This window comes from Orussus abietinus, unplaced genomic scaffold, assembly GCF_000612105.2.
Source record: "Orussus abietinus isolate OABI.00-Male unplaced genomic scaffold, Oabi_2.0 scaffold64, whole genome shotgun sequence".
Taxonomy (NCBI): Eukaryota; Metazoa; Arthropoda; class Insecta; order Hymenoptera; family Orussidae; genus Orussus; species Orussus abietinus.
The window spans coordinates 1-26,197 of NW_019394435.1; the positions used below are offsets into that span (position 1 = coordinate 1).

Consider the following 26,197-nt stretch of genomic DNA (forward strand, 5'->3'; position numbering starts at 1 on the left):
CAACTGCCGCATGGTATTACCGTCACGAGTACGTGAGCCGCCAACGGTCACTGGTAGATGGTACCGTTATCGCGAGTGCGCGAGCTCAATATCAGAAATTCATTGCGCCGCCCTTGGCGGCAAAAAACAGTGAAAGCTAACGTACGAAACCAGAGGGCAGCACAGGATGCGATCGCACGATCCCTTCCGTGAGCAATCTCCCAACTCATCTCTGAATAGACCCCCTGATGTAAAAATGTATTTCTAGACCTGTCGTTCCCGAACAATGTCGAGAAGGTTTGAGGGTTGACGTTTCGCTGGTTGGCAGTTGATAGTTTCTGATTTCGTCTATGTAAACGGATTTGTCTTCAGCGATACTTGTTTAATAATCGTGAGGTGTCTGAAGTTGTCATGTGTGGTTAATAATATTGTTCCTTCCTAGTGTTGTAATTGAATCGTTTTTGTTGGCAGAAAGGTTAGTTTTCATGCTTTGTAAACCGCTGTTAGGTATGCATTTTATTTTATTCCTGTAAAATAAGATACATTTTCCATTTAAGTTCAATTATAATATATGAGTTTTACGTTATTCTCTTATTTTCAGGTTGTATTTAATATTGCGATTGATACAGTTGACGTAGGATGCAATATCATCTGGTTACCAAGCCCTAATTTCACAGGTTGAAAGCATAAATATCGATGTCTCAAAGACGATAAAGTCTCGATCACGTCCCGAAAATATGTCCAGTTGTTATGTCGTACATTTAGGTGGATGACAGGCAATTTAGAGATGGACGGGAATACAAAAGAAAAGGAATTTAATAACCACCCGAGTTCTAGCAATGCTTCTGAAGCATCAGATTCCATAGAGGTACATGTAAAGAACTCTTAAACTTATGCAAAGATTGCTTGATTGAAGCCTCGCTATCATAATAAATCATAATATATAATCGTTTTAAGTTGGATATGTTTTTTTTTATTATCAGGTAGATAACTCCAAGACAGTCCTATTGAAAATAGCAACTCTATATGCAGAGCGTCTTATGAATGATATTTGTCTGGTAGTGGATGGAGTAGAATATCCCGCACATCGTCTTATACTATGTGCTTCTAGCGATGTTTTCCAGGTAAAATATTAAAGAGAGATTAGAGTCGTCATTGCATAACAACAGCTTTTCCGATAAAAATCATTTGTTCCTTTTTGCACAGGTTATGTTAATGAGTCCTCAATGGACCGAATCTCAAGAAAGCAGGGTGATGCTAAAAGAAACTCCACAGTGTGTACCCATATTTAGCGAATTCCTGCGTTACTTCTATACAGGTCAAATAAGGATCAGCTATGGCGTGGTATTACCGATCCTGTCATTAGCCGACAAGTACAATGTTAAGGATTTAATATCACTATGCCTGGACTATATGCAAAGTCACATCGCTGTAGCTGCAACACATGGTACATTAGTCTCATGGCTCGAGTACACATCTAATTGTGGGCACCACGATATTACCAGATCATGCCAAAACTTTATCAAATGGAACTTGGAACTCGTCGCAAAAACCGCCGATTTTGGAAATTTTGAATTGGACGTTCTTGTGGCATTGGTCCACCAAAGTGGTCTGGTGGTAAAGGATGAGATGACCTTGTACGAATGTCTAGAATCCTGGTTGAATCATCAGGCGAATCGACTGAAGTCTCGATTGTCACCTTCGGAGCTCGAAGCAACCTTGGAACAGCTGGTAGTGGCAGTCATGTCTCCGGTTAGATTTCCCATGATGTCTCCTAGACAGTTGGCAGAGTTACTCCTCTCACCACTCACTAAGAAGTATAAAGAGTTCTTTGTGGAACGAATGGCTATAGGGATGTCGTTTCACTCGGGTCAACAGGATCGGGTGCAAGAGGTGATCAGAACCGAGGAAGACGGAGCTTCGCTGTTCGAGCCGAGGCTTTACACAGTGGACACTTGCAGCTCCTTGCTCACCATCGAGAATTTTCACAGTTTACCCTCCTATCACACCAGGACGCTCGTCTTTTCGAGCCACTCCTATTTGGCGGATTATGCAGGCGACCGGGCCTGTGAATGGGTCGTTGATATATACCCAAAGGGTGTTTGGTTCAAGAAATGTTTCCTCATCGTGTGGGAAGGTACCCTTGAGGTACCGGAGCACGTCATACGTTCGGTCAGACTCTCCCTGACGTGCAAAGAACCACCCTCGGATGGCCACGAAGACATGAGAGTAAAGGTCGGCGTTTTATTCTACGGACTCCAGGATGGGGTCGAGCACATCGCTAGAGTCATCGAGGTCGTGCACAGGTTTAGCAACAGGGAGCGCATTCTCAACTTAGACGGCCTTCTACCCTTCGAGGAACTAAATCCGCAGCAGGCTGCTGTTTCCAAAGATCACCAAGGACCTCCGGCGGCTTCGCCCTTCCTAGTTGGCCCCAAGAAAGATATGCTCAAGATGCACATCGTCATCTCCCCGGCTAACTGTTCACCTTTGTATTCAAGCATCCCCTCCGAATCGTCATTTTGATTTCTAGATTATCCCGCCTAAGAAATAAGAGATGGCCACGATCAAAGGACCGAACACGTGATAGGCAATGAGAGATGTTTTCCGCGATATGAAGCGATACATCGTCGAACGAGGAACACCTTGGAGGACTGCTGTTACCGGTTGCCAAAAAAAGGTCATCTCTCACAGTTAATTGCCTTGTAACAGGATTTTTAAGCAGGGTTCACATTTTGTACGAGCAAGCTCCTAACTCTTCCGTTTGGTAAAAGTAAATCGAGGGAATTTAACAAGCCTCCTGAAAGATGTTACAATCAAACTGGAATCACTAGGAAAACTCAATTCCGTTGAGTTGCTCTGCATATCTGATTTTTCTTTTCCATTGAAATGTAAGTGAACTTTAAGTCGTCTTATCAACTCGAAAGAAATGTTTATTTAAGTCACTTTCTGTTCACCGCGACCGTTAGTTTCCTGGACTGCTGGAAGATGTTTTGGCCAATCTGGATTTCTCATTTTTTTTTTTTAGTCTTGTCAGGAACAAGATTTCTACTATGCGAGTTTTCTTTAATAGAAATACGGTTCGCTCGAAACCGCCGGGAATGTAAGCGTGACAATTGTAAGACCACGTCAATATGAAAGTAAGAAGTGCGTTTGTCGATTGAATTTCGCCATTGGCTAGTGTTAAAGTTTCGTGCATTCTCGTGCACAAATTACTTAACTACATGAAGTCTCCTTCACCATAAGCTAAGAACAATGTTCGTCCGTCGTTGCACCTTACATTCACCGAGTGGTCCATTGCGTTTTAATGTACTATTGGATATACCCTTATCTCTAATCGTGTCATCGGGAAGATAATGCGTCTATGTTTATCCGATATGACAGTCGTCTCGATAATATAAGTAACTTCGTAGCTAGAACCGTCAAGGAAGATAGAAAAGGAGTTTTTCATAAAGAGATAAATTTTTGATAGTTCCATATACCCGCGGTAAAGTGTCGCCATTTGTGATAAGTTAACCGACGAAGGCGAGGAAACGGATGATTCCGAGGAATGATCAATTGGATACGATGACTGACGTCGAGCTCCGTTCCTTAATCCGAGTATAAGCGATTGCGATCGGTCAAGGAGCAAATCGTCATTCGCCGTGGAACATAACGCGACGTCAATCGGACCGCTTAATCTCCGATCGAGGAACCAAGCGTATGAAGTACAATAAACGAGCATGCTGCGTGACTTTGTTTAACTGTGATACGTTGAGATCTTGCGGCTTTGTATCGATATAATTATGCGCGGATACTTTGACAGTACCTCGGCGCATACCTTGAAAACGTATCGCAAGAACTGTGCGCTATTTTATTTTCATCTTCTTTTTATTAACATATATTAGCCTGCCTATATAAGGTGTAAACAGCGTAGATGCGTCGTTTGGTTAATGCCGAGTTAAGGACGCAGATTGCTTGCATAACTTGAGTTGTACTTAGGGAAACGGTGACGTGGACATCCAGTGCCGAATAAACCGAACGGTGTTTCCCGAAATCCTGGGGACTGACTTTATTTTACTCGCGGCAAATAAAGGCCCGGAAGGAGGATCTCTGTCTATCCGAACGGGCTATTATTTGCGAGGAATGCTCCATAGCGTCCCAACAAGGACACGAGCTCGACGCGAACACCTTGTCGAGGAATGCTTAGATATAAGGCACTTTCGGGGGAATATTTCTTCTTTTTCTTATCACACCTCGGAGAGGAACGCTTCCTAATACGAACGACTTACGTAGCCCCAGCAGTGGTAAAGAGTCCCGGTAATGATATGTAACCGTTATGCAATAAGCGGCCGAAATTCCGAAGACCTCCCGATTTACTCCGGGAAGTGGCCTTCCTCTTGAGGAAATCCGTTCCCGGAAGTAGGGCCTTCTAGTCTCTCTTCCAGGCGAAATGCGTTATTGTCCGTGCTCTCCTTTCTTCCCGGTTCCTCGGGAACCCCGGCGTGTCTCGGCTTGGAGACTAATTATACTCTGTCTTTTGACATTCGCGCGAATGTCGTGGACGCGAACGACTAACCCTGGCAGTCATCTTCATTTCGCGCGAGCTCGACGGTCACTTGGGGTCATGTATGGCTTGCCACCATGGCGTTCCCATTCGCGGTTGAACTCGTGCTCCAAAATCTCTGCGCCACGTTTTCTCGTTAGTCCAGTCTCGGTTAAGCTTAGCTCGCACATTTGCATGTCGTCTATACCTGGAAAAAGAATTGCGTCCACGTCGTGAGGTAGATCGAAACGCGAATGCGGGGACACTAGATGTAATTCTATTCGTATTAACCGGCAACTAGAAGAATCGGTGGCTTGTCAGGATGAAGCTCCATTTGCCTGGCAACGTATTGCCCATCGAAATGGGCATACCACCAGCCCCTTTTACCACCACCATTGGGACCTTCCGGCTGACCAGAAGCTGCTGGGCGTACGAACGGGATTCGGAAGTATCTTTGAGACGACTCAACGATCGGACTTTTTATCGGAGTATGAGGTGTCTTGGCTGCTGCGAAACACGTGCACCCATTAGTCGTAATCAAATTCAAGGCCGGCTAGCGTATGGGAATTTTCTTCGATAAGACATCTTCTGTACTTTCAGATGCCTACCTGCCTCCATGATAGATTTCGGAGCACGTTCGTTTTCATCCATGGTGGTCCTTTTGCGGTTCCTCGCCTTCCACGCGTGGTACACCTTCAATCGACGATGGAACTCGTGTCGGCAAGCCTGAATTTAAAGGATTTTATCCCGATAGTCTAATTACAATGGAATATCCTTGCGCTTGAAATTGAAGACTCTTAACTGCTTATGCAGTTTTCAACTTTAAGGAGTTTAAGCATCGGGTTAAATAAAGATGCACCTTGCTGAGGGATTGTAATGATTTGATCGATCGGTTTATAGAGCTTTAGAGTACCTCGAGAAGCTCGATGTCACAGGATGTGTTTATTGCATCCCGAAGCTCCGAGTATTTCCACTTCGAGAGGTCGTACTTCTTATTTGACATCGCGGCCTGATGATTGCGAACCTGCTCCGATCTGAACGGGGGAAGAGGCATTAAATTTAATTTGTACCGTTAATTCCTAGGGTCGTTTGCCCATTAAACATTAAAAATCACGCTTCGTTGTTAGAGCCGGGACGATCTGTAATGAAAAATGGGGCCACCGAATCCAAGAAGACATATCCGTTGGTCGCCGTTGCGACGATTACTCTCCGAATATTATGAAAGCCATGCACTCTACACCGATAATCATGCTGGTTTGAACAATCAAATATTGCGGGTACTCCGTTAATTAGTGGAATTGGAAGTTTCGAAAAGTTCAGTGAACCGAGGTTTTTATCATCCGACTTGCTGAGCCCGTTCTTAACGACGTTCACGGAAAGTAGAAACTTCGTTCACGGAACGTTCCAATTTTCGCGCACATGTTAACAAGTCATGCAGGTGAATAAACGTAGATAGATAGATAATTAGGACAAACGTTGACCGAAGTATTGGAACGTGACGGCATCGCGTCAATAGAGAGTTTCCGGGTTTCTTCGTCTACGCGAACACAGATAGTCAAACTCGAAGAGAAATTGGTTAGTGAATGTTAAGGTGTTTCATGCCAAACTGCTGCATAACTTTTCGATATACCTTATGAGCCTGTTGTTGTTCGTCGATGGTACCCGTACATCCGAACCGCTGTGCAATTACAATAAAATTCAGTTTTAATTTAACCCTCTCGCACTTCTTCTCTCCTCCTCGACTCGAAAGAAGCTCGGAACGGTCTTCTCCGGAAGTGAAGAAGGGTAGGAGGAGAGGATTCTATAGAGGAAAGATGATGAAGAGTACCTTCGCACGAACGGCGGCGAATCTTCTACTTGGCCATTCGACTCCTGAGCAAGTCTGACCGCCAATTCGTGGTCTCTTCTTTCTTGTTCCAGCAGTTCTCGATAGTGACTCTCTTCTGCAGCTTCCTTCTCCAATTGTGCCTTGGGAAGATATTTTTATATTATATGTTATAAGAAAATGTACTTTACGCTGCTCCTCGTGTCGTCTCAAACAAGGGGGAAGGGATCATGCAAAGATATTAAAAGAAATTCCAGATACATCATGTAAGCGTGATAGGAAAGATGAAGTTGATAGGGAATGGGCATACTTGAAGAGCCGCGGCGGTCTTTTTGTCTTCTTCCTCCTGTCGCAACCTCTGTTCCTCTTCGGCTTTTCTTCGCGACTCGATGTCTGCTTTCTTTCTTCTGTTGTCTTCGTCTTCCCTTTTCTTCCGCTCCTCATCCTCCTTTCTTCTTTTTTCCGTTTCCAGCTCACATTGTATCTTTTTCAGTCGTTCTTGCTCTTCGGCTATCTTTTGTTGCTTTACCATGTCTTGAAGGGTTCCCATCTGGCGATTGACGGCTTCCACAAGCTTGTTGTACATCGTGTCGATCTCTTGGGACTTTATTCGCGGGTTGTTCTACAATTGAGAAAATTACGTGAATTAAATATCGCACGGACGTGGTAAGAGAACGGCAACAATGGATTGAGAGGCACCTTGATTTTCTGAATTGCTTGTTCCAATTCAGACTGTAGTTTCTTAACTTCGTTTACACTCTTTTCTCTGGCACTTTTCAACTGATTTGAAATTTCTTGCAACCTTATAAGTTGATTTTTAAGGGTTCTAATCTTCACTATGCCCTTGATTCGCGGTTGGTGTTGTTTCTTAGCGATGTACATGCGTGCAGTCTTTTGAATGACAATTAGATGATGACGTCGGTAGATAATCTTGTTTTTTACTGTAACAAAATCGGTTATACATTAAGAATATTAATAGGAAGCATAATATCCTTCCGCTTTGTATGGTCCACTTACACTTAATGACAGACAACGCGCAGAATTGCATCTTGTTCCATCTGGATTTCAAAAGCCATTTCTTAACATTGGCTACAAGCTTCTTTAAGTTCTCTGGATCGGACTTCATAATTTTATCAAATTCTGCAAATTTACCAGGCTTGAAGAAGACTCTGGTAATACCAAATTTAAAGTCCTTTTTGTTCAGTTTGAGGCTGTGCAATAATGCCTGGAAGCAAGAGGCACCGTCATTATTAGAACATTATTCAAACACCAAAGGAGCGCTTTGTACAGTGAAATAAATACATATGTTTTTTTTTTTAATTAATGTAAACTGAGTTTTACCTCGCAGAAAAATCTGGGCTCCAACTTGGCTAGTTCAGGTGGTAAATAAGATTTGTACATATTGTACAGCTCCTGGAACGGAACTCGACTTGGGTATCCATGTTCCATAAGTTCCAAAACGGAAGTCATTCCTGAACAACGTAATTGGCCAAGGATGCTATTACCATCGAATCGATGAGCCACCATCTCATTGTTAGGCTTGATACAACGAACGAAGTTTGTTCCCTGCGTCAAGAATCGTTTGATGTACATTTTTTCGATTATTCATAACAGAAAGGTAATATATTTAAACTCACGTTGCTCTTCAACTTGTCCATAAGCTCGCCCAATTGGCTCTTAAACTTGCTACCAACACTTATAAAAGCCAGTTTTCCTTTTTGACAAGATTGCGTGGCAAATTGGGTCCTCAGGAACTTGTTGCTGCTCTCCTGGATCAGAGCCTCCAGGGATCCATGCAGAGCATCGTTGTTCTTCTCCACAAATTGGTTCTAATAATTGCATATAATTATATTCAGTCGAAAGTGAACGATAAGGATAAATTTTACCGTGAGATGTTTAATGCGAAGGAAAGCAACGGAATTAACGTACAGTCTGATAGCAAACTCCACCAGCATAATGTCTGATAACGAAGCCTTCGTCGTCTCTGAGTTCCCTATGTGCTTTCAGACGAGAAGAACGCGGCAAGCTAATTCTAAAGTGACCATTCCAAGCTCTATGAACTTCACTGGTGAAGTGCGCGAAACTGTGAGTAGGAAGTTTCGACTCTTCGTCCAGTAGGCTGAAGATTCCAATATTCTTTGCTTCAATGAGATCTAAAAAAATTCATCATCGACTCGTCTTAGAATAATTGAAATGCAGGTTTCACGTTCAACCGCGTTAATAGAAATCCTAACCGATGCAATCCTGGTTGTCAACGTATGAGATTTTAGGCACGTTCAAGGATTCCCTGGCGTAGAGGTCCTGCTCGTACTTGAGGATCCTCTCATTGAAGAATTGCTGCAGCTTCTCGTTGCAGTAATTTATGCAGAATTGCTCGAAGCTGTTCACCTTAAAGTATTCTGAAAAAGTCAGGTACGGGAGTGAACGTTACTTCCAATTCAGTGTTTAACGAAGTATTGAATTTTTCTTTTTTTTTTTTTTTTCACAGGAATTTGCATTTACCAAATCCGGCTATATCGAGCACTCCGATATAGTAACTCGATGCCTGGAAGGGGATGCTCTTATTGATGCGAGCGACGATATGATCGAAGAGCTTGCTGTAAATAGCCTTTGCTAGAGCATCCCTGGCATTGTTCGCCTCGTAGACCTTAAGAGGTACCCTGAGTAATGAATATGAATTTTCATTAATCATTGATATCGGTATATGACCGGAGATACGTTCTTAAAGGAGACTAACATGATTACAGTTCCCTTAATTCCACCGCGACTGGTTTGCATGACCTTGGATACCAAAGCCTGCCTCAACTCTTCAGGATCGACCCCGAGCAATCTGGCCGACATCGTCAGAGCCTTGGAAGAGCTCGCCGTCAATCTGGATCCACCTTTAGTGTCCTCGGGATTGTCCTCGAAGGTGATGTTACCGAGATGAAGAACGGCAGCTACCATCGTGTAAATCTCCATGCGCTCAGAATCCGAAAGCCCGAGACGAGTTAATGCCTAGGAATAATTGCAGGTCAAGTAAAAGACCCCCTTAATGGTAAAAGTTCACTCTAAAAACACTAGTCTAACTATTTTAATTAACACAACTCATTACCGTTGCTTTTTCCTGCGGGAAACAACGGTAGTCCAGCGCGGCGAGTCAAATATCAGAGTTTATAAATTGAATTAATTGATGTCAATGTTTCAGAATATTTATATAATCGGTACCTGATCGATGGCGTTGAAGCCTTCCACGTCGTCAAGGATGGGGTCATGAAGACTGCCGATTGTCACTTGCTCCCGACTCTTCTGGGCATCGTTTAGCTTCTTCTCGGAGGTTGCGTTACAAAAATACTGGGTACAGCCATTCTTCAAGTAATTGAAGTCATCCGGCTTCGTGATGCCGAGCTTCGCTCGCAGCTCCGGCGGTGCCCCGGCGCACATCATGTAGAATACGTGGTAGTTCCTCTCGTCAGGACTCTGCAGACACACTCTGGACTTCTCCAGAAGGTAATGCGAGATGTAGCCTCCGACAACCTGGCACTTTGCGTCAAAGTGCACCTCCATGAATTTCCCGAAACGAGAACTGTTGTTATTCCGCTTCGTTTTGGCATTTCCGAAGGCCTCCAGCACGGGGTTAGCTGTAAAGTGATTATCATCGATTAGATGGACCTACAGGTCCCTAAAATGATGAATTAAATAACAATAATTGTTAACAGAGGGATGAAACCTATGCACGTGTCTAGAGAGTCGCTATAAATATTCATCTTCGGTACGCTGCAGGACAAATACGCGTTAAGTTACGTTTTACCAATTTTGTGGTTTGGTATTAAAATTCTGTTAACGCGGTGACTCTTCCTCCCTTTAAAATTGAATTAAACTATCAGCGATCACGTATGTCTTTTTCGTTACGGTAACACTGACTAACTTCGTGCATAATTTTCAGGACCCTGCCGATAAATCTCTCCGTTCACGTTCGACCTGAGATCAATCGTAAGACAGATGTAACGAGTCGTACCATCGAGGATCTTCTGTTCGATCGGGCCTGCCGTGGATCCCCATAAATCGCAGAGGTACCGCAATAAATACTTGGTCGACTCGGTCTTCCCGGCACCGGATTCCCCAGAAACGATGATGCTCTGCGACTGCTTCAGGACCTTCATGTCCCTGAAAGCCTTGTCCGCTGTGTAATAACAATCGTAACAGTCAGTCCGTCAATCGAGCAGAACTTTATCGCCGGTTGAAAGAGAAATTGCGGCCTCACCGATGGCGAAAACGTGCGGAGGTGTCTCTCCGAGAGATTTCCCCTGGTAAGCCTTGATCGTGCGAGGGGAATACAGATCCTTGACCTCGCAGTAAGGATTCACAGCTATGAGGATGTTGGCGACGTAAGTCTGAAAATCGATTAGATCAATCAGTAACCAGCAATTGTCTGTAACGTAGAAAATATGCCCAGAGAGGTATAACATCGAGTACTCGCAAAATAAATTCATCCAGTAAGAGTGCAATCGTAATGTTTACTCTCTCCTTCCGTACGTACTCGGTTACTTAATGTCATCCCTCGTCAAGATGAAAGAACGAAGCCGACCCGAGACCGGTAATCCTTCTTTATTCGATCCAGAAAACGTAAGACTTTGAGTGGAAACGAATTCCCGATGCGAGACGAGCAAAACGTTCTACGGCTCAACTATACCTCGACTTTTAACAACTTACATATATTCTGTCCTTGAAGTAGCGGGCGCGTACGTTGTTTAGAAGGGTCGCCTCATTCAGGTACATTAGCGCACCTACGACGGGAAATTAACAGTCCGGGGTTAATAATTTTTCCAGGGATATTCAGGCAACTGATGCGTCTCGCTTACAATTGTCTTCCACGTCTTTGGTGTACTCCCCCGCAGGATAGACCTCGTCGAGGGGGCAAGTGCGTTGGGGGTACTTTGGGTCCAGAGGAACAATCAGAGCATCCCCGTCCACCATGTCGGCGAATTTCCCAATGATGAAACCTTCCTGAGGGTCGCGGACCCATACTTGTTGGTTCTCCATCGCGTCTTCCCTGAAAAGATCGATCACCTTCACTCCTAAAATACACCTATATAATTTCTAACGGAACGTTGACTCCTCTGATAAAAAAAAGATACGTAGCTATAACCGAGTTGCATACACGTACAAGATATAAAGATATACCGCTCTTTTTCTAGGCGGAGAAACGGGATAATAAAATCTCGAGCGAAAGGCAGCCTTGAGCGGAGATAGTTGCATAACTCCCGGGATTTCGAGAGGCCGAAAAAAGTTCATTTATGCTCGCCGCATTAACAAATCCTCATTCAGTTTAGCTTAAGCCTTAGGAATAGGCATAGGACGCGTTATTGACAACGAAGCTATAAAAGTGCCCCGCCGGTCGATGGAGCTTCGCACGAGTTCAGAGAAGACCGCCTCGCGAAGACATTGAAGACACATTATTCGGAGGGCCAAACGATTCGTTCGATCGCTTTTCCAGATCTTGTCGACCATCCCTTGAAACGGTTTCGCCAAAATCTATCTTCCAATCGATGCAATTATTTTCATTACGAACACCGATGGCGGTACCTCTACACCTACCGAAGGGTATCCGTTCCAAGGAATTTCGGAATTTCGGTCATTATATGGAAATTAGAAGGGATCGTTAATTCCCGGAGAAGTCGAGCGTTCTGCAAGAAATACAGTCGCAGAAGGGAGACCAGTCTCTCGGACGATCTAGTCAAACGCGACCATAAACTTGGTCACCGCGGATAACCCGTTTCTTCTAGTACAGTGGCCCTGTCAGGACGTTAGGTCGCTGTCAGGACCCCGCGGTTGAATTTCCCCGTTGTTCCCTGAACATCGGGCAATAGATACCAGACCATACAGCCCGTTGTTTCGATACCGATCGTACGATCTCATTCCGTGAACACTAGGTCGACGATCTCGGTCGTAACCAGACCTTACGCAAGACCCACTGGAACGCGACGAATCGAAATGTCGTGCGCCCTCGATTTTTTCTTGCAAATGCCATTCTAAATGTCGCCCAGCGTTTCTTGTACGTTCCATTAGCATCAGTCCTCTTCTATAAAACGATCGAGGACATTTCCCGAATCCCGTAAATTAAAAACTGGAGATTTTCTAGGGGCCATTCACTCGGAAATTCGTGAAGACGATTCGCTTCCTTGAGAACCGATTGCCATTAATTTCATATGCCAAACAACAATGCGATTCGGTAACAAGTGACGGTCGGCTATAAAATAGTGCCAATGTTTTGGTGATTTCCCTAGCGATTTTCAGCTGATTTCCATGTGATCCCGAGTATTGAGATTCATGATTTCCCGAGTGAATGCCCTCTCGAAATAAAATGGAGAAATTCCTTTCGGCTCTATCGGGTCTCGATATGTGTCCTGGCAGAGTCATCGGCTAATTGTCTTTCCTTTTTCCTTACAGTCACGAATTCGGTGAACATCTTCAGTGAAATTCTTTCCTCGATTTAGATCTAAGTCGCTTTTCTCCGGCAGATGAGGCCGTAACGGTAAAGCCGCCAGGAGTAATTTGGCGCCTCGCGATTCCCGAGGAGAAGAAACGAATCTTTCGGTTCGTTCACCCTTTTCTCTCGAGTAGCTGTAACGGCCAGCTGCTGCACGACGGTCTCTGGCGTTCTTGTGCCCGGAGCCGCGGACGAGGAGAGAAGAGGGAGAGGTCCCTCGAAAAGCCTCCGACGTCGGCCCAGGACGACGCGATCCCAGACATCGCTCTAATGCCAGAATACCGTACAAGCTTTGTTCCAGTTCCAGCATCGCGATGCATCCCGTGTCCCACATGCCAGTCAACAATCAGTTGCAGTTACTCGACTCTAAGATTCGGTACCATCACCGCAGGATTTCCCTGCGGCAATTCCACGTTGCGGTTTCTTCTTCAAGCAACAAGCCATAAATCCTTCCCAACCGTTCCCACTCTCTCGAGACTTCCGGAAAATCCCTCCCTCGCCTCGAAGAATTCAAGTTCACACCCAGGAGCATAATTCACGAGCATAACCCCATTACGGTACACCCCCGTGCCCAGGCGTATCATTTTGCAGTTCCTTAAGGCCATTGTTCCTCGAAGTCCCAGGCACGATTGCCCAACCCCGCCGAGTGACTTTTCCCAAGGTACGGATATATACCTTATCGCATACATCAAAAGTGTAGTAATTTCTGTTTCCTCCGGATTATCATATGTACATTGGCGAGATAGTTGTGGAGTCTCGGCGGAACATCCTTCCCTTATTATGGAGTGGCAAAGTGCCGTAACGGAGCCGGCAATCTGTCACGGCACGCGTGCCGACGCGGCTCGAAGCTGGATGGCGGGCCCCGAATCGGTCCGATGCCCAGCGTCGAGTCCGCCAGCGGAATCGGGCCCGCCTCGACCCTGGACAAAGGGCGCGGTGCGCACCCATGATGCGCACCGCGCCCCCGCCGTGCGCACCCCGGGGCCGCGCGGGACCGAGTGAGGGGCCGCGCAGGTGCCGTTCACACGCGATCCAGGAGACGCGGGTCGGCGCGCGCACGCGCGCCGCGCAGCCAATCAGCGGCCAATCAGTGGTCCGGCTCCAAGGAAGTGACAAATCTCCTGGTTCCGCTTCGGGGTCAAGGGCTCCCCGGGGGGCCAAGGCCGCGGCGGAGGGGGATGCGGGATAGAAGAGGTTAGGGTAGATCAGTCTCCCCCGCGCAGTCGCGAAGAATGGCGGCAGGGGACACCGTAAGTAAATTTTTTCTTTTTTCGAAGAACAGGATAAATAGGAGAAAGAGGATGAAACAGGATAAAACAGGGGAAAATAGGGAAAGGAGGAAGCGGTTCCATTTTATGTTTTCTCGGGGATGCAAAACTAGACGAACTGGAACTCCCATAACGGGGATATCTCCGGACGTCACGCACCGTTAAAGCCGGCGACTTTGGTGACGTAACCCTCCTCGGGCCCGATCCTCGATGACGGTTTTGACTTTCCAGGGACCCGTTTCTTCGGGCGAAAGTGACGGGGGATTTGTGGCGTTACATGCTGCCTCTCGGTTACGGTCACCGAACCCGGCCCGGCCATTTACTTCGTCGGCGCAAGTAGTCACGCCTCTTCGGTGCGTATTACGCACCACGTAACGCCCTGGGGGAAGTCGCGGGAACTTCGCCGACCTCGACCTTGTCGAGGGAGTCGATCAGGACTTTCCCGGCGCGGTGTCGCGACAACGATGCCCCTAGAGTCCCGACAACGGATTTATTTGCCGATTAGCGCTGCCTTGCCGAGACCTCCGCGAGCGCGGCCGACGACCCCGAGTCTTCGGGAAAGACGGCAGAATCTCCCCAAGGGGAGGGAAGAGACTCTCGGACGAAGAAATCGGTCGGAAAATTGACTCGCGTCTTCTGACATCTCTTTCTGGAAAACTTTCGCAATTGAGCGCGAAAGGTCAGGCTTCGCCTCCGAGGAGAAAGGAGACGGAAGAAATTGCTCCGAAAATGACTTCTATCTACCTCCAGTCATTCCAAATGACTCAAGCACGGCATTTACTCCTCCCTGGAGATTATTAGTCCCCTTATCGATCGCAATCCTCGCGCATTAATCCCCAGATTATGAAATTAGTATTTTCCCAGTAGGAACGATCTCTTCCAGGTGCTAACAAAGGAGAGTCGTGGATTTATCTTGCCGACGAGAGAAGTCAAAATGGCGCCACGTAGATCATCCAGGCCTGATAACGCCGATACGGTTTGAGTTGGCTTACTCATCGCTAACACGTGGGTGTCGCAGATTGGAGTCCTGGGAACATCGTCGCCGAGTAAATATTCAACGCCGTCGTACAAGATTCTCATATGTATCGCCCGGGAAAATAAATGTACAATGAAAAAAAAAAAAGAAAAAAGAATGTCTTTTTTGTTCTTCAATGCTTTATCTCCGGTGCACGCTCGCAGATGCATGTGCATCCAAGGTGAGCCCACCGGGGCGGATCTCTCAATTGAAGCGACCTTCGCCCAACGATCGCGCCCGTCATCCAGCTTGTCATTGGCACGAGACATTAAACGAACTCCACGAGGGCGTGGGATGGGCTCGGTGCATAAGTCTGCATAGGTCTGCAAAAGTTTCCACCGCGTTGTTCATAGGTTCGCTCTCTAGGTGTGCATCTAACGCGAGCTCGGTGCAACGCAAGGTGGACTCGAGTCGGAGGCGAGCTTGGGTTTCACCCGGAGACCGAGACGACCGGCAGAAAGTCTCCCGGTTCTGTCGGCGCTGCTACGATAATTATTTATCTGCACTTATGCAAGCGAAAAATCCCAAGTGCGAACCGCGCGCACTTAGCGCTCTGACTCACCGTTTTGGAGAGCGTGAAATAACTCCTACTTTTGCGGGCCCTCCCGGGAAAGATTGTTTAATCGATTTATAATTCCTAAACTTAAATCATTCCTACGCGAAATTCGGAGTTTTCCGGTAAAAAAGAAAAAGAATTCACTTCAGCCAATACAATAATTATTTATCCGCATTTATGCAAGCGAAAAATCCCAAATGCGAATCGACACGCTCTGCACCGTGACTAATACTGTCCTGAGAAGGGTGAAATAATTTCGAATCTTTCCGACCCATCTATAAAAAATGATTTAATTCATTTAAGCTCCTAAATTTAAATCATTTCTGCACGAGATTCGGATTGTTTCGGCAAGAAATTAATTTCTGTTCCTACGGTAATTATTTCGCTGTACTTACATAAGCAAAAAATCGCAAGTACGAATCGACACGCTTATCACCCTGATTTATACTAACCCGGGAAGCGTGAAATAATTCCGAGTTTCGCGGGCCCCCCTCCCACGAAATTTAAATAATTCTAGACACTAAATTCGGATCATTTCGGCGAGAAACTCATTTCTCCACGAATTAATCATATAACATTATATTTCACGGGTATGAAGGGAACGACTCAGGTGGATGATTATTTTTTATTAATTCTACGTAACGCGTTTTCACGCGTACGAATTAGGATAACGAATCTAACTTCCTAGATGACAATTGTATCGCTTATCGTCACAGTGGAAAGTGTCGTTCTCGTTTAAGCAACGGCGACAATGTCTTTTATCCCAGGTACTTCTTGATCGTGTCCCAACGTGGAGATTCCTCGATTTCGACTAGGTAATTGTCGGTAATAATTGTCGGCGATTTCAAGGCGAGGAAAAGAGACGAGAGAGAAAGAGGTGCCTCTCCGTCCTCGTTTACCGAGGACTCTTCAGGGGAGAATCAAAAGGAAACTCTCACGGCTCGAGCCTCGTGTGCCGGATCGGTAGCCTTTGTTGCGCGGACAATGGCTGGAATCGAAATCGAGAGTGCGATTTCGCCACACGAGGTGGGTGAGAGCTCACAGCCGAGACTTTTCTTTGAGTGGAACCGGCTGATTCCGTTTCCGCTCGCCAGGAAACTTTCCATAAGCTCCCGATTCCGTTTTCACTTCCCACGAGCGGACGAAAATCGAGGAGACCTGATTTCCAACAATGCCGTACGAGTAGTTGGAAGCATTGCTAAAGAATTACGAGAATTCCTAGGAAACTGGTACAACAGGAAGAAATTATTTTTGGATTCGTCGTCATTACTATTTGACACCGAGTGCTTCCATAGAGTATGAAATACGCGCGTGTCCACACAGACGTGATAATTTCCGGTTTCCAATTCCTGCCATGCAGGGAGAAATTTGTATCGTTTGGCCCAACAATGGCTGAAAGTGCACGTCCGCTTCCGGCGAGCCAACTCACCCGCGGCGCTCGCTTCCGGGAGGAAGCGGCTCACAAAATGTTAATAATGTCCCTCGTAAAATCAGTGAAAAACCGGAAGAAGGGCTAACAAAACGAGGGTCGCCCATTGTTCGCCAAGAGTGGAGGTTAATATTCTGGAAACGCGGCGAGAGGAGACACAGATGCACGGCATTTGAAGAACGATGAACCGGTGAGCTCTAAAGAGAATTGTGGTAAAAAAGAAAAAAAAACCGAGTGTCAATATTTTCATACCGATGGAGAAATTAATTTAATACTTTCGTGAGTATTTAGTAGATAACGAGGAGATCGAGCAGCCGGAAGGCGGATCAGCTGATAGGGCAGGTCGATGTAGCGTTTCCGCTCTCGAAAAAAAAAGAAAGAAAAAATAGAAAAAATCATGAAAGGAGGGACACTCGTTGCTTCCTGCGATCGTTCAATGAACGGAGCAAAAAGACAATGGCGGAGAAACAATCAGCGGGAAGCGATCTCGGCGGAGTCTCATCATCCTCCGGGTATCTACCCACGCGAATCGTTCCACTTCGATTGAAGACTCTAAAAGGACAGCGAGTCGTTAAATCTGAAGGCGAGTCGCTAGACAGCAGAGACTGACATTGCCGACTCACGCATACAAGCATGCGTTCTCTCCCTTCCGCATTCGTCTCATTGTTCCTTGACTTATATCTCTCAAGCCTCGCTCTGTCCTGCGTATACTCCTAGACTCCGCCAGACAATCGCGCCGATTTGTACAATTACCGCAAAGAAAATAGGTTGGCGTCACCGTACACGTAAAACAATTTATTATCGGGGTGCGCATGCGATCTAATAATTCTCATCCAGTCAAAATTAATGTGACACTGCCGAGTCTTTGCACCAGTATCTAATTCTTGGATTTTCAAGGTGCAAGAAAAAAAAAAGTAGATCTCCCAGAGAACTCGCAATTGCAGGTTGCGTTCGAGACGTGAGCGATTATCAGAAAAAATTCCAGCGCGGTGCTTTCGACTAATCGGCCAGTTAAAGGCACAAGGGACTCTACACTGCCTCTCGGTGCACTTATCTAATCAGAAATCGTATAAATTTAATCGTCTTTATCAAAGAGAAACGGCCGGGAGACGGGCGAGCTCGAGATCCTTGATCACGTATTTCGGGGAGTAGACGATTCGCCCGAGAAATAATATATTCCTACCTATACGTTACGTAAAATAAATGTAATAGATTTCCTCTAAAAGAACGGAGTAAAAGAAAATCGTGCAGAAAATCTCTACATCCTGTATACGATTCTTCTTTGATATTCAAATTTATTACCGAGCGCCCCGCTTCTTCGGCCGCGTTGCACGAGCGCAACAAAGTGGCAAACGTCCTGACGTCTACCTTCGTTTGGAGCAGGCTCGAGTTAGTCGCTCGTTACTCGTAATCAGGGCAGTTTTCATTGGCTAGTCGCGTTTCGCGATCCCGCGAATATACGTCGAGGCATCGCGTGTTCCCTCGCTCGCGCGTTCCCTCGTCAAGAGCGGACACCTTATATGGAGGAAAGGAGAGCGCGGTGCATCAGCGTAAAAAGATTTTTTTGCATCGGTCACGGTACAACTATCTATTTGCGAGTCAGCACCGAGGCTCGCGTTACGAGGTTACGAGGATAAATGCCCGATTCGAGCTAAGTGCATCGGCGACCCGTCCTCGGGTTCGAATTCGCCATGGCGCGGGTCACGGATGCGTCAGCTGATCTCGTGACGAGAATTGCTGCAGTCCCCGGGAAATGCATTCCGAGAAAATGCCCCTGATATTCGTTATATTACCGAATCCCTATAGCTATCGGCGCGGGTATAATCGCCGAACTAGGTCGATTAAATTGGAGCATTTGGTAATTGCACGGAAAGAGCGAGTTGACGGCTGCGAGCGAGAGGCGAATAGACGACGAAGTAATGTTCCATTTTTTTTTCCAAGTACCGAAGCGATGAAATTAATTATGGTTGGTTATGAGAGTAGCTAAGGTACAGAAATTGATACGTCGTGGTTAATTGCCCTGGCTTATCGCTTTGAAATGCCAGGAAAAGTCCGATATTAAAATTGTTCGTGAGTGCGTGTACACTGACATTTATGTCGCGAGAGCAAATGTATCGGGCTAGTTGAGTTGCCCAAGGTAAATTCGTCATCGAACGGGTAATCGATCGTGAGGTTGATAGCTATAGATTCGTGGCGTTCAGAAATGATACTGATTATTTGGAGATCATTTTTGCGATAATCGTCGCGCAAATTAATGCATTTGCTTTTTAATTGAAAGTTGAATAATCGGATTTCGTTGTTGCGGTCGCTTGCAATATTTATTGTGATTTGATATCAAGTTATTTGCATCCTCCAGTTATTAAACCGTATTACGCGGTTACTTGCTGCATGTCATAGCTGAGTGTCTAATTGAGATCGTGATAGGTGAGACTGAGATTGAGATTAAGAATTTAATTCTGGGGTAATTAATTTTAGCGACAATTTCTCGTTAACGGTCTGTGGAATTTACATTTTGGGAAAGTATCAAAGGTACCGAATTCTTTTTTTATCACTGAAGAAGTATTTGCCCGACTAGGAATGCACAGATACGGTTTAATTACTATTCCAATTGCACGCGTTATTACCAATGTTTTTAAGGGTTTGCTAGAAATTAATATCAACTCTCTCTCAACCAACTAGTAAACTACTGTCATTATGTGCTTATTAATTACACGTTTATAGTGTCGTCTAATTACAACCTTGTTTTATGATTGGAGTGAAGTAGCGCAGTAACTACGTAATTACAGTTAAATAACGTCTTTCTCATAACCGGTCGAAGTGATGCTTCGCTTAACATTCTAATACTACCATGACTTCCGAGAGATGTTGAAAAACGAAAACAAAGAAAACGGGATACATCTTGAAGGCCTCACCGTAATTTCTCGATAATGACGTACTTAAAAGAATGAAGAACTAAACCCAAACCAACTAAGTGATAATTTATTCTCTCAGTACAAAAGTTATTTCAAAAAATAAATAAATAAAAAATACGATCGGCCCATGAGAGTTCTTAAAAATTTACTAATTAATTTAATCTTAATTTAGTCCACGTTTCAGTCGAATTATTTTCCGATATATTTTCGCCAAACTAAACATATTGACAGCGTTTCCATTCTCGGTAAAAATTTCCAATTCGGGAAATACACGAATAAGTCTCATCGCATCAGATGTTATTGAAGGTGTTCTCCTGGCACCGAGTAAATACAATCGGCCTTATAGATATCTCTTTCGGTCGCTTCGCTGATAATGCGAGAACGCGGTCTCGTTATCGCAACTATTTGCCAAATTTTCCCGCGGTGACAAAGGGCGTTTTCGAATCTCGTTGGAATACGCGGAAACTTGAGAACGAAGTGTTTCAAGGAGATTGAGAAATTGGGCGAGGGGGTATATTAGGGGAAATCGATCACTCACCCGTTAGAGGCGGAAGCGGCGAAACGCACGGCACGAGGGTCGACGCGTAACTGGCGCTCGGTTGGTGCGCTTCGTAAGACTTCGGCTACGTTCGGGTGTTTCCGGGATTGCCACGCGGACACCGAGCCGTCGCACCTGGCGCGTCTACCGAGAGAGGTACCTTCGGTGCGCAGGTGCGGGCTCTACCTGGTGGCAGTTGCCGGTACGACGTCAGGTGCAACCCCTGCGTGTACGTCATTTGAGGGTTGCGATTGTTACAGACCTCAGGGGGTTGAAAGTGCCGATATTGTGCAGATCTTTGGTCGATTGCACCGATATTGATTAACTTGGATTTGAACCGCCGTTAGTTAAACTCGGATCAGTGAAATTCGGGTTCACCGACAAAAACAAAAATTAGGCTAACTGAGAATTAATTTGGTAATTATCAGGAATTGGGAGATTACTCATCACGCGTTAAGTAACCCGATACAACAGAGATTGGACTAACGAATTATTAAATTGAAATATGGATTCATTAATTGAACTCGCGATATTAACTGAGCTTTATGCAGGTTAATCTTAAGTTAATGCAGACACGTGTCTGAGTATTCATTTTAATGGGTCTCGATTTTTCAGTTATTTGCGTTAAAAATTTCGTTGATATCTGGGTGTAAATTGGTATTGCCTTGTCAGTGGAAAAAGCGGCGTAACGTAAGACTTGATAGAAGTTGGTGGAATGATAGTAAAGGATGTGGCTGAAAAAGGAAGGGAAATACCTAAAAGTTATTCCTGAGGGTGTTGTGACGTCCGCGGAGAAAATGTTATACGTAGTGGAAACAAAATTAAACAGAAAGGGGTAAAGTTTATAGATTTATTGGTACCGGTCACCTCCGATTATAGACATTCTGTTATACCACAGTTGGCAATTCTTTATTTACAGCTGTATATACAATCGGTTGCGAGTAAGTTGCGCATTGCATGGGCTCGGTGAACGAATTTCGATTGAGAAGTACAAAGGAACTCAATGGAAGAAAGGAAACTGATGTTTGGAAATGATAAAAAAATGAATGGAAAATAAACCGTGTTTAAGTCCGAGGTGATCTATCTCAAAAGAAAAAAAAAAAAAAGAAAGAAACGAAGAGAAGCTCCGGCAACGCGCAAGCTTAATTAAAGCCGGCAAGTTGGTCGAAGGGTTCATTCCTTTATTCGTGAAGGTAGCACAGGTAACATTGATTAATTCTGTCAAACGTGTCAACAAGAAATAGAATAGGCTCGTCTAGCTGTATATTTACATGACTCGGGATGAATTGGTAAACCATTGATGAGCCGGTCACACGGTGAGCGATTACTGCGAATAAATAGTAGTAAAATCTCGTCACTATACTCTCTCTCTCTCTCTCTCTACACGAGGAAACGTTCCGTCACGTGTAATACATTCTCGTAGAACCGAAAGTTACGACAGTGTCGTCGGACTTCGTCAAAGGGAAATATTTCAAGGAGATATCGCGCTGGAACACCTGATTCCATCGAAGAATAGTGTCTCACTTCCTCTAAATACAATACATATTGGTGATTTTTTCCAAATCGACGATCTCTATGGTACGTACATCCATAATGTCCGCTTCGACGAGAGTACCGCGAAAATCTCTAGAATCGAGGCCAATTTCCAGCAACCAGCACTTCATCCTCCATTATCGTCTCCATCTCAGGAATTATTTCCCAGTGGCAATTGTCACACCATTCTCGAAATCGTCAAGTATTTCGGCGCTGCATTCTGCGTCGAGACTCGTCCGGGTTCTCCGTCGAGTCCGTAATTTAAATCCCTATGTACCTATCTATCTCGCACGAGATACGTCCTTGCGGAGAACACGCCTATCGGCGGTGACAGAAACGGCGATTCCGCGCGGCAAGTGCTTCTGCGGGAATTTTTCGCAGCCGCATCTCCGCGCGCTGCGGCGTATTCGCTCGATCGCACGTCTGGAATAATGCGTTTCTTGGATCTGGTGAGAATGTATCGCGGCCGATCGGCGAGGGTCGAAGAGAAAGAGCCCTATTGGTCCCGCGAGCTTGCGACTTCCGGCCTCGGATCGTCACCGAGATCGAACGTCGTCAACGAGCGTTATCGATGCAATGCCGCTTGCAGCGAAACGATCGTGCGACGCTCCTTTTCGAGTCCACGCGCTCTCGGCCTCACTTCCGGTTCACGCTTGCTTCGGGTGGGCAGGAGGCGAGGGGCTATCCGACCGGAAGCACGACAGCAAGAACCCCGTGTACATCAGGAACAGGATCGTTATGGCGATCAGCATGTACATGTAGATGTTGAGCTCGGGCTGCCGGAAGCGGTTTTTGCGCAGCCAGTCGAGGACGTCTTCTTCCTTGCGGAGATCACCTGAAAGGTCCATGCCGGTCGAGTAGAACGTCAAGATAGAATATTATAATTGTAACGAGTGAAATCGGTCTTGGACTTGGAAAAATATTAAGGCCAAAATCGATTTTGGCCATCACTATGTTAACATAGAATTAATGATTTTTTATCATGAATTTATACCGCAGCTGCAGTGGGCTGAATTGGACGCAGTTATGAATCATTTCCCATGAATGGGATTAGAGGGAATTCATTTTTATTAGGAGGAGTACTCGAAGAAACGTACCTCGGAAGATGCTGGGAAACCTTTTCCTGAAATAGACGATCGCAGGCAGTTTCGTGACACCCCATTTGCGAGCATACCGAGGATCCGCCATTTTCACAAAAGTTATGTCTAGGTTGTCCGTCTCGCCGTCGATGTTCTCGAGTCTCTCGCTGACCTCTTCGCTCTCTGTGCTGCCGTGTTCGTCTGGGGAAGCGAAAATTGATTAAATGGATAAAATGCGAGAGAGGTTTCCAGGTTTGACTTACAAAAGAAGACAGCGAGGAATTCGTTCTCGTCGAGCAGTTTATCGAGCATTTTTCTGTTGACTTCCTCGATCTCGTTTTTGATCTCGAAGACATCCTGCGAGGTGAGCCATTGCAAGATCTTGTCCTCCTGAGTCAGGTCACCGTCGTAGATCAAAGGAGTCTTCTTCCGGAAGTACACTAACGAGGGCACGTTCACGACCTCGTACTTCTCCATGGCTTCCGGACTGGTGATTTTGACGAAATCGATGCCGAAGAGGTCGGCCTCGCCGTCGATCTTTTCGAGAGCTTCCATTATTTCGTCGCACTCCGGACAGTCTTCGTCGTCTGAAAAGATTATCGTCGATTGTCGCCGCTAAAACTTAACGAGAATATATCTTCAGATTTTATCACCGTACAGAAGAAGACTGCGAGGAACGGAGATTCGTCGAGAAGACGTTCCAGCATCCTCTCATTGACGGATTCGATCTCGTCAGCCAGCTCTCGATTGTCGTCATCGATCAGCCATTCAAGGACGGACTCCTCGTTTTGCAAGTCTCCTATAAATTACAGAAAATTTAATTTTTAAATGTATCCTCCGTTTGGGAATATTTACTTTCATTTACTGTAATTTATTTTTATTTACCCTCGAATAGGAGAGGATTGCCATTTCGGAAATAAACCAACGCTGGGAATGTCTTGATGGAATAGCGCTTTGCGAGCTGCGGATCCTGAATCTTCACCATGTGAATACCGAAGACATCGCATTCGTCGTCGATCTTCTCTAGTTCTTCCAGGATTTCGTCGCAAATATGGCAGTTCTGCTTATCTGTAAAGCATCGAATCACTATAGGAAATATTTCAACAATAGTATTAACTCGCTTACAGAAATAAACCGCGAGGTACTGCGTATCTTCGACGGATGCCTCGAGCATGACCCGGGTGATCAATTCGATCCTGTCTTCCGTTTTCTGAGTGATCAGCCACTGGAGAACTTCCTCTTCTTCGGCTAGATCTCCTGAAAGTATAAACACAAAAAAATGAAAATACATATTTAATTCCCATTAACTTCTTAATTAATTGTTAAATCCAAAGCTCGTACGAACCTTCGAAAACGTTCGGCGTTTGGTTTTCAAAGTAGACCAAAACCGGGAAGTCGGTGACTCCATAATCCTCGGCGACTTTATAGTCCTTTGAATAAAAAATGGAGAAATTAGAATGGAGTCAAGAATTGCTCTAAAACAAAAAAACATTTTTACCTGAGTCTTGATAAACGTGATTCCATGTCTGTCGCAGTCATCGTCAATATTTTCCAGCTCTTCGAGGATCCCTGCACACTGACTACACTCGTCGCCATCTGAAGGAAACACCAAATTGTTAGAACATCATTATTGGAACGTCATAGAGTAGTCGTCATGTGCGAATAATAGTGCTTCAGCATCGAATGAATTTGTTCCACTGAGAAGTGTTATGATATTGTCCATATAAATGTGTTTTAGGTGGTGTTTTGTGAGCCGAAAAAGTTCTTGTTTGCATGGAAAATATGTTCACGATGCCGTTGTCAGTTGTTGTCGATGATGCTGTCTGCTGTCGCGGGTCATCGCACTGCAAAACTACCAAACTGCTACTATGTCACGTGTTGGTCGAATCGGGTGACATGTCGGTCAATGGACATGTCTTATACGTGTATGCCAACCGTAAACCGTACTCATCACTGCCGAAATAAAGGCTTTGTGTAATTGGTAATTAATTACATCCTATGTCGACATAACAGCGATAGCGAACACCAATTGATACATGCTGAGAACGTCACGGGTTGATTCAGTGGTATTCTTGGAGAACAAAATATTTCCATATATTTCCTTCATATACCAGAGAACCGTCCTGCGTGTTGTACGGAATTATTCACAAGTACTCATGCAGGCTGCGGAATTGCGTGGCGTACATGCGCAAGCATGTCTTGCTCCATTCGTCTCCGCTTCTACTTTTTAAATAAATTCAAGTTCAACCAAATTCACCGTTCTCAAGAATTTCCATAATCGTTACACGTGAGATTTGTCAAACAAAACATCTTTGAAATAATTTATACACTTTCACCGATATCACTGGCGTGACATATTTCACCCGTTACGAAAATTCTTCTTTTCCCTTAAAAGATGAAAAAAAGCTTCAATTTCAATATCTGTTAAGAGATACGTGTTTCCACATGTTAGAAATATCTAAATACTGGGTAAATACTGATATGAAAAATTTCTTGATAGAAACGAGTTGAAAGAGCAAGAGGAAGGCGGAGGGGCTCGGAGGCGAGAGAATGAGAGGGAGGAAAAAGGGAGGACCAAGAAGAGACTGTCAACGGGAGGACAACATTATTAATCTGTCTTGATGGTGTACCCTCGAGATTTTCGGCCTTCTCGGAGTCGGTGGTCTTCTGCTCCTGTTTATGGCGCAGCTGCTTGCGGTACGATTTCGACTGGCACATGTCGCAAAGCGTCTTGTTCCCTACGGCATTAGTTCACAGTATACAGCTCGGAAAGAGACAGAGAAAAGACGGGGAGGGCAGGGCCGGGGAGAGAAAAGATAAAGAAAGTGGCGGAGGGTCGGACAGACAATTCGGGGAGGAAGAGAGCGCTAGGCGTGTTAAGTCTGCGGCGCGTCTCACGAGAAAGCGGAAACCGGAAGCGAGTCGCATCGACCTCAAAAGCGTCGTTCCGAGGAGATTTGGGGGGTGACGTGGGTTCTCGTCAAGGCTCGTCGTTGCGATGTTATTTTGGCGGATCGCCGGAAGCCAGCTGCGAATTCGCAAACATCCGCGGAGGCTCGCAATTCCGCG

The 26,197-nt window shown here is 45.4% G+C and overlaps 3 protein-coding genes across 10 annotated transcripts in view; 1 reads left to right on the forward strand and 2 right to left on the reverse strand.

Moving 5' to 3' along the window:
* The first annotated feature begins 263 nt into the window (after positions 1-263).
* LOC105697657 (BTB/POZ domain-containing protein 17) lies at positions 264-3,712 on the forward strand. Of its 3 annotated transcripts, XM_012421174.1 has the most exons (5): positions 266-375; positions 451-454; positions 581-847; positions 963-1,103; positions 1,186-3,712. In XM_012421174.1, exons 3-5 carry the CDS (start codon positions 749-751, stop codon positions 2,503-2,505), a joined length of 1,560 nt encoding a protein of 519 aa, XP_012276597.1. In that variant the 5' UTR covers positions 266-375; positions 451-454; positions 581-748; the 3' UTR covers positions 2,506-3,712. The 3 variants fall into 3 exon arrangements, with proteins under 3 accessions (XP_012276595.1, XP_012276598.1, XP_012276597.1); XM_012421172.1 differs by having other exon boundaries at positions 264-486; XM_012421175.1 differs by having other exon boundaries at positions 264-454; positions 657-847.
* Positions 3,713-3,818: 106 nt separating this feature from the next.
* On the reverse strand, positions 3,819-20,555 carry LOC105697656 (myosin heavy chain 95F). Of its 3 annotated transcripts, none has more exons than XM_012421170.2 (21): positions 20,517-20,555; positions 11,171-11,361; positions 11,022-11,095; positions 10,573-10,702; positions 10,327-10,491; positions 9,537-9,949; positions 9,067-9,326; positions 8,832-8,989; positions 8,564-8,728; positions 8,259-8,482; positions 7,967-8,158; positions 7,671-7,895; positions 7,347-7,554; positions 7,029-7,270; positions 6,640-6,951; positions 6,333-6,472; positions 6,135-6,182; positions 5,418-5,538; positions 5,113-5,230; positions 4,796-5,008; positions 3,819-4,712 (listed from the first exon to the last, which is right to left on the reverse strand). In XM_012421170.2, the coding sequence occupies exons 2-21, from the start codon at positions 11,349-11,351 to the stop codon at positions 4,552-4,554; spliced, it is 3,750 nt and encodes a 1,249-aa protein (XP_012276593.1). In that variant the 5' UTR covers positions 11,352-11,361; positions 20,517-20,555; the 3' UTR covers positions 3,819-4,551. The 3 variants fall into 3 exon arrangements, with proteins under 3 accessions (XP_012276593.1, XP_012276592.1, XP_023288058.1); XM_012421169.2 differs by having other exon boundaries at positions 4,796-5,011; XM_023432290.1 differs by lacking the exon at positions 6,135-6,182 and having other exon boundaries at positions 4,796-5,011.
* Positions 20,556-21,384: 829 nt separating this feature from the next.
* The window catches only part of LOC105697598, a 31,526-nt gene continuing 26,713 nt past the window's right edge, over positions 21,385-26,197 (reverse strand). For 2 of the 4 annotated variants that reach the window (XM_012421045.1, XM_012421044.1), the window contains 9 exons: positions 25,759-25,866; positions 24,627-24,724; positions 24,474-24,558; positions 24,254-24,385; positions 24,014-24,196; positions 23,787-23,927; positions 23,392-23,715; positions 23,147-23,329; positions 21,385-22,884 (listed from right to left, as the gene is read on the reverse strand). In XM_012421045.1, the coding sequence (XP_012276468.1) occupies positions 22,697-22,884; positions 23,147-23,329; positions 23,392-23,715; positions 23,787-23,927; positions 24,014-24,196; positions 24,254-24,385; positions 24,474-24,558; positions 24,627-24,724; positions 25,759-25,866 (1,442 nt within the window). In that variant the 3' untranslated portion in view covers positions 21,385-22,696. Of the gene's footprint in view, positions 22,885-23,146; positions 23,330-23,391; positions 23,716-23,786; positions 23,928-24,013; positions 24,386-24,473; positions 24,559-24,626; positions 24,725-25,758; positions 25,867-26,197 lie in introns of all 4 variants that reach the window. The other 2 variants (XM_012421046.1, XM_023432296.1) reach the window with 2 other exon arrangements.